General features: G+C 40.5%; 1 protein-coding gene across 1 annotated transcript in view; it reads left to right on the top strand.

Moving 5' to 3' along the window:
* CRB1 (crumbs 1, cell polarity complex component) overlaps window positions 1-8,039 on the top strand; it is a 114,119-nt gene extending 106,080 nt beyond the window's left edge. The window contains exon 13 of the mRNA XM_009283215.1: window positions 7,824-8,039. Within this exon, the coding sequence (XP_009281490.1) occupies window positions 7,824-8,039 (216 nt within the window). The remainder of the gene's footprint in view (window positions 1-7,823) is intronic.
* Window positions 8,040-8,372: the final 333 nt, after the last annotated feature.

Below are 8,372 nucleotides of genomic sequence, written 5' to 3' on the forward strand. Positions count from 1 at the left end.
CCAGCACAAATCCAAAACAGCCCCATACCAGCTACTGTGAAGAAAATTAACTCTATCCCAGCCAAAACCAGCACATCCAGGAACAGTCCTGCAGCCTAATGTGGGGAGGAGAAGGTCTGTGTGCGCTGATCTGACTGGAAGATAAAGACTAATGTGAATAACACCCTTGTTTAACTGAAGTCTGCTTTACAATTTAGTTGCAACACTTTAGAGAGCTCCATCCCCAGTTTCTTTTTCCGCTATAATTAGAACAAACTTCCTCGTTAACTTCTGCAGTGTCACAACAGTGTGACTTCACATTTCAGGAGGGAGGCTGTCAGCATTTCTTAATGAGGCACTTTCCTTGCAAGCCCAGCTAAATCCTAGACATCAATCATCTCCATCCGTCGTCTTTATTTTTTCACAGGACACCAGAGATGTAATTCTTCTTTGATAAAAAAAGATTGCATTTTTCTGATCTATAACTGGTCAATCCAGATGATCAATTTATCATTATACCTGCTAACACTAATTCTCTCTACATTTGTGCTTTGATTTCAAGAACTGTCAGACAAGTAAAAGTTGACATTTTCCAGGAAGGAATTCATTCAAACTGTCACATTTCAACTAAGACAAACTACTCAAACTACATTTTGTAGATAAACGTATACTAGATAGAGTTGGTAGTGAATTTAACGTCTTCAGAGACATGTTAAGAAAATATTCAGACAATAATATCCACCAGAATATAGAGAAATAAAAAAAAGATTACTTACAAACATTCTTCTTCAAGGTGAGCTGCCTATATATATATTATAGTGTGGATCTTCTGCACACATCAGAAGTAGTCACCTAGGTTTTGTCTCTAGCAATGTCCATAGAGGTACGCAGAGGACTTGGGGTCTCATTCAGGCCCTCCAGCAATGGGATTGTCTTTTCCTGCAGATATCAGGAAAACAACTCGGAGGCTGATGGCAGAAACAGCAACGGCGATGATGAAAATTCAGGACTATCTACAACTCTGTATGTAGTATAGATATATTTTCAGAGGACCACGGTAATAGATGAGGGACGACAGGATAGCCTCCTCCCAGTGGACATGGTGTCAGAAGGAGAAGTTCCCAAGATGTGGAGAGAAAAGCAGTCATGCTTACCTTGGGGTGTTGCCTGGCATGCAGAAGGCAAAGCTACCTGTGACCAACACCAGAGCCGATACGTGGCAACTACAGGCCAGCCTGAACTGGAGCTACGGGCTGGCTGATTGCAGGGGGAAGCAGTCACATCTTTAGGCCACAGAGATCTTCATCTGAGGTATTCAAGGCTCCAAGTCTGAATCTGGTCCTTCTACAAACCAGTCGTGTTCTTATTCATTAAGGAAGCAAAACTAGAGAGAAACCCTGCAGCAGTCTGTCTAGCTCAGTTTTTTCTCTTGCTTTCTGCTTCTCAGTTTCACAGAATTGAAATACTTTTCTTACCAGATAATCCTGAAGCTTGTTAGGCACCAGGTTTAAAGTACAGCAAATATTGCGCCTTTCAGGCACGAGTTCCTTCACGCACAGAGGCAAAAAGAAGGGCTGTTCAGTGTGACTGCCACAGAAAGTGCACTTTTGAAGCCCACAAGATAAACTGAAGAGGTATAAGGTGTGCAGAAGGAAAAGGAGTTGGTGGCCTCACTAGTGATAAGCAGTAGAAAATCAGCTAAGGTGCGCCACAGACACTAAGTGCTGCCTCCTTTGTTGCCACAGGTACCAAAGTAGAAAGGAATAATTCAAGAACCTGAATGATAACTGTGCATAGGCACACTTAACATAGATGAGTGCCCACATGGACAACAGCATGAGGAAGGAAACCAGGATAAAGAATGAAGAGGATAAAGCAGTTAAAGGAAATAGATGACGTGTATAGGATTTTAAAAATGGTTTGCCATTTCCAGTGGCCTGGGCAGTGTTTGGCTCGGCTGGACATGAATCTGCTCTCTTTAAATGAGTCCAAAATGGATTATTGGTTCAACCCAGCAGCCCAACAACCAGGTCAACACGGCTCTTGGGACTCGCTGGCTGGTGTTTAGCACATGCAGAGCAGCTGATGGGAGGGAGAGCAATAGGTATTTGCTTGTGAAGGTGGAAAAAAAAAAATCATGGAAAAGGGACTTACTTCATGTGCTGCTCATTTAAGGTACTTATATCGGAACAAAGTCAATCTATAGATTTATGGCCACTTTACTGCTGTTGAAAATAAACTGTAGTCCCACAAGCTGGGGTTATCAATGTATCTCATTATAATAGATTTGTGTATGACTGACTGGATTTCTTCTTGAACTACTGGGATTCTTATTTGAATTCAGTCTTTAACAGAAAAAATTTCCGATAAGATGGTTGTAAATCCTCAATGAAATAAACTCAGCATATCTATGGGCTTTTTAATCAAGTTAATGGCTTTTCTTCAGCTCCTCAGTATTATCCCTATATGCCCCCAAACCTTTCAAAGTAATTCTGACATGGATTAGGACCACTCAAGCCAATCATCCCTCATTACTATAGCAAATGGTTTTGATTTGGGGGCAGTAAATCTGGATGGCGTGGATCAGATGTTCTTACCGTGAATGAAGTGATAACCTCGTGAGTGGTGTCAGGACTCAGGATCTGGAGACTTCTCTGGTGAAAGCTCCAGTGCACATGAGCAGCTGCAGAATTCCCAGAAAGCCCTGCATGTGGCAGAGAAGGAAATTCTCCGGGGTTTGGCAATCCCTGTGTTTTAAGGCTTGTGTTGATGTCTCTGTCTTGCAGAGCATCCAGAATCAGGCACATTTCTATGCGAGTACTGAAATGAAAGCTGATTAATTCTTAATGCCCAGCAACAGAGGCATGCTTCTGCTTTCAGAGCGTGTTATGCCTTTCACACCCCAAAGACACATACCCCCGGCCCAAGCCACACTTTCCCACGCAAAGCTCATGCGGGTAGCAGCGTCCCGAGGAAGCTCATGCTACTTCTCTCGCACCTACAGCGATTGCTCCACTGGCACTGCAGCTCGCTCTTCTCTCTCCCTGATCTGGCTCAGCCCTTGGTGTCTGGGGCCATAATTTTCATCCCCGTACCGACACAAAGCAGGATTAGATCAGCTAAGTCATGCTGATGTAAAACACACAGGGGGAAGAGGCCCCGTGTATTTTGCTGGCTCCCTTGTGCTGTTCCACTTGCCTTTGACATTTGGCACACATGGAAACGTTCATATAGAGCAAATCCCTTATGTTCCCCTCTTATAAAATAACCATTTGGAAGACGGCTTGTTTAAAGATAAGCATACCTATACTGGATTGATAAATGCTACTGAGCTTTGACTTGTGAACTGGGCCCTCCTTATCCAAACTGTTCATCTACAAAGCAAATCAAGGAACCAAGGCTGAACAATCGATCTATTCCAATAACCAAATGAAAAGCAAAACGCAGCCCTACAATGAATTTTCACTCTATCCAATGATTTATTTTATCTAATCTGAACATTTTAAGTATTTTTTATTTAATAATTTAAAAAACCTAAAAAATTAATCAGCTTTTAAATAAACCCACCAGTGAAAAGCCAAAAGACTTTGTTTTCAAAAAAGACAAAAAAAGATTTTTTTCTGCATTTCCTCCTGTCTTTGCAGAGGAAGCTATTCACTAAATGAAAACTAAATTCAAGAATATTTTTTCTTCCCTTATTTTTTTTAATTTTGCCAAAATAAATTTGTCTTGCTCCAGCTGACATCCAAAGACATAGAAATAGAACACACTATATAAAATATCTTAGTGAGAAGCAGATTGGCCTTCTAATGTTAGCAGACTTCATTTTGTTGGTATAACCATGGCACACGACATCATCTTGCCATCAGCATCCATTACCATTAAGGATACAGCTTTTACTGACAGCTACTGTATATTAGGGGCAGGGAACTCTCACAACTGTTCGGTCACTGACTACCTTTTAAACAGGCTCATAAGATAATTCAGGTTGGAAGAGACCTCAGGAGGTCTCCCAGTCCAACCTCTTGCTCAAAGTGTAATGAGAATCTCTAAGGTATTGCCCAGTCAGTAAATCAACCCTCCCTCAGTTACCCTACATATATTTATTCATAAGCAGTGCTGAAGTTACATTCAGAAACAGCTGTGATCACCCTGTGGTATTTATTAGCAATAATTATTTCTGAAAGGCTATCTCAGTGTATGGGGGTCTCATAAGCTTCCCTGACAACAAAGATCTTTAGCAAAAAAATTCAGTAACTTGTTTCTCATCATAAATTTCCAGCTGTACTGTGGCGCTTTTTTGTTTGTGCTGAGACAAAATGAAGTTTGCCTCACACTGTCCTTTCCTTTCCAGAGCTTCCCCTTTTTGCATGCGACTCCACTGCAGCTTTGTGATAAACACACCAAAAAATTGTATATTCATAGCAAGTGGCCATCTCCCAAGTGGTCAATTCAATGAGCAGGTCTTAACAAGCTAACATGGGGAAGCGAATAGTGGCCTGTGTGATCTGAAGCTGAAAAGTGATGTTGTAGTGTGGTGGTCTAATCAAGGGGACATCACCTGTGCGTTGCTCACCACCCAGCTCCTTAGGACTCCCACAGACTCACAGCCACAGCTGATCCGCTCAGCGGCCGTGAGCACCGAGATAAGCAGCTACACGCGTGAGCCGTCCCACAGCAGTCGGGGGGGCTCTGCTCTTTGAAACATCGGAGAGGTTCATAGCCTGGATCCATCTACGGTGGAAGCAACAGGCAAGGACTTACCAGAAGAGCCTGAAGCACTGCTATGGGACTTTCACAATCAAACCGCTTTTTTAAAGTACACTCCCTACCAGTATGCAAAATAATACACAGTAGGGTCAGTAACAGAAAACCTCTTTTTCCGCTATCTTAGCAGCACTATGTTTCTAAAAATGCTGCTGAGTCCTTTTTCTTTTCGGGATCACCAGTTATAATTATTTCAGTCTATCATCATCACCAAATACTGCGATAAACAGACTCTGAGATGACGGGGGACAGAACTTTTCAGATTTTTTTTTTTTCCAGATCAGCCAGTTGATTTTCCGAATTAATTTAACTGTTCAGCCATTAATTACTAAAGAAGCAGCTGATTTTGATGGGATCAGACTGCAGAGCCTTCTGGCGACTCTTGTTATCAGTTCAGTGCTACTGCTAAGGGGGCTACCTATATTGTGTGCTTGGGCAGTGATCTGTGGGCTGATAAACCAGGGGACAGCACTTGAACAGTAGATTTTTTTTGGATCAACAGAATCCACCCAAAAAGATGACGTAAAGGCCATTTTTTTTCCATATTTAGTAATTAGAAGCAACATAAACACAGAAATAAAGTTAGCTTATGTATCTGATCATGGTAAAAACCCCAGCTCTCTAGATTTTAATCAGCGGGGTAACTTTTTTTACATACTGACTCAAGAGAAAGTGTTTTGTTCAACACAGATACAGGCAATATGGGCAATTTTCAGTAGTTTTTTCAAGTTCAAGTCACTGGTTGACCAAACCAAATCTAATGAATGAATAATCGTTATTAAACAAACACAAGAATTGGAACAAATGGTGTAGTAGATTTCTATGGTGTGCTACGGGTAAGGTTTCTGTAATAAGTAACTATTGCAGAATGAAAAAAAGCCCTGTTATGATGATTTTAACTTGAGAATGAGGTTTAGATATGTGACTGCATTTTAACAATTTACAGGGTCTTTTTCTCCCCAACTCCTTCACGTAAATTTTTTCTTTAAGAAATAAAATTAATCTGAAGGATATAAATGAAAATTTCACCATAGATACAGACATACTTACAACAGGAATGGAAAGAGTATGGACTGGAAAATAGGAGAATAAGTTCAGAAATTTCACCTACCGGAGACCAGGCAATACCATCCATTTGCCTATGGTAGTGAATTTCTTTCACAAATGTCCTGTTCAACCCTGGGATCAGAGTTAACTTAGAGTATCTTGGTCCTCAGTTTCCCAGAGCAGACAATGAAAATAAAAGACAGCTTCTGAGAATAAAAATTCCATTAAAAATTTGCAGCCTCTCTGAGGCAAGAGGAACAAGGGTCATATAGTCTAACACAGTACAGAGAAAAACTAAGATCTCAAATATGTCTGTAACACCATCTAAAGATGAAATGACCTTCCCAATCCAATACCATTTAATAGACCAACGTGTTTCGTGCCACTTTGTTTTAGGGTTGGAGTCCTGTGGTCTGTCACCTGCACTAGATTATTTCTATTGGAAAAAAATGTTTTTAAAATCATAGGAACCATATATTTAGTCATCAAGGACAGAGGAAAATATCCTAGCCGGTCATGCATCCCCTAGAGAGAATCCCTGAGCCAAACTTGCTTTTATTATTATGGTAGGACCTTTTACATCAGCGTGGAGGTGGAGAGAGAAAAAAAGAGGAAGGATTGTTTTAACATTCTCCCTCTGGCATTGTCGTTCTTCTGCAAAGGCATCTGAGCAGCATGAGTCCAAGCAATGTACGCACAGCAATAGCATCCACTTACAATACATCCATCGCTGAATGCAAAATCGTCATCGTTCTCAGGACTGTAATTGCACTTCCTTAGAAATGACGAGTAAGCAGGTCACTTAAATATCCTGTAACATGCAGTATCTAACTGGGAAATGGGCTTTGACCTGCTGTTTTCTGTTTCTAAATATTTTGGGATTTGAAAGTTCAGCCTCAAGCATACAGTCATCTATGGCAGTTCAGCTGTCACTCGTAATACAAATCAAAAGATGATGGGTTGCAGAATCTGCCCAGAAGTTCAATTCCTGCTAGGGTCATTCTGTCCGTAGTGATCACTTTTCCACACTAACCACATCACTTCATTGGCTTACCTCACGATAAGCATTTTTTACACATAAAAGCACATACATAGATGTTTATAAACCATTCATCTACCAACTATAAAATTTCTCTGGTCTAAAGCTTTTCAACTGACAGATTTGTTTATGCACACTGTGCCTTCTGACATTATCACATTTCCCACTGCCACATGAAAACAGAAGAAAAAAAAAAAATCAGAGCATCCTTGCTTTCATCCTGTACTGTACTGGTGGTGTTTCTGTGGATGAAGCTACAAAGCCTATATGTAGAAGAAGAGCTGGATGAATATTTTAAAACATATTTGTGAAAATATAGTGATTAATTTCTCACTGAATAGATTTCAGTTGCACTCTTGTGCAGCCTCTATACACTTATTTCATGCAAACATGCCGGTAGAAAAGTTTACTGGCAGGAACGTCTGTAGAAATAGTACATTTTAGAAAAATATTTACAGTAAGTGAATTTTCTATATGTAAGTACAAGTATTCACATAAACTTGACTCCTCCAGCAAGAGAAACAGAAGTATGACTGAATATATATCTAGTCAAAATAGCTCATGTTTAACTTGCAGTGGCAAAGACTAGCAATAACGTGTTCACAACTGAACTAGGGATAATGAATTATTATTAAAGCGATTAAACAAATAATTGCTGAATTATTACTACAGTCCACAGACATATTAACTCACAGGTTATTTTCAAGCAGAAAGGAAGCTGTCAAATGAAATGGGTCATTATGTGAAATTCATCCAGCTCTGCCTTGTATATTAAATATCCAGCACCGTGTGTGTAATGTTCTGAAGAGTCCGAAAAACAAACTCTGTAGGGGCTAATGTACTTCTCTACCAATAAACGGTGCTTCAGCAGTAGCTCGTCTATGCAAAGCCCTATCCATAGAATGGTTTTTGTTTTCCTTCCATGGTAGCTCAAGTGTGTCTCAGTATTCTCTTGACGTAAATTATATTGCAATTATTTCAATCCTTCCAGTTGACAACTGACTTGATCTCGAACATATTCACCTCCATTGGCTCAGTAACGCTGGCCTTGTTATTGATCCTCTTCTTGGCAGTTGTGGTTTCAGTCATCACTGCCAACAAAAGGGAGACTCAAGGGACCTACAGCCCCAGCCGGCAGGAGAAGGAGGGATCCCGGGTAGAGATGTGGAACATGGTGCAGCCACCACCGATGGAAAGACTGATTTAGAAGAAAGTGCTCGTCCATCCTGGAAGATGGCTGAAAGGGGACAGTGTACATATGTTAGATATGTTCATTTTCATTCTGATTCCAGGAATACTCACTATAAAGATTACAATGACTTTGGGCTTTCAATATTTTCAATATTTTTTCTTTTAAGTTCAATGACATTAACATTCTCTTAGTATTTAAGTGAACCAATGCCATTTATCATTGTTTTGGACCAACCCATCCAAGGACAACTTCTATTTGCACTGGAAACTCCAGCCTTGGTAATCAGCAGTGGGCATTACAGACAGTAATGGCTCCTGGGATACATGTAAGTGCCTGTCTCGGATACAA

Source organism: Aptenodytes forsteri, unplaced genomic scaffold (assembly GCF_000699145.1).
Source record: "Aptenodytes forsteri isolate BGI_AS27 unplaced genomic scaffold, ASM69914v1 Scaffold181, whole genome shotgun sequence".
Lineage (NCBI taxonomy): Eukaryota > Metazoa > Chordata > Aves > Sphenisciformes > Spheniscidae > Aptenodytes > Aptenodytes forsteri.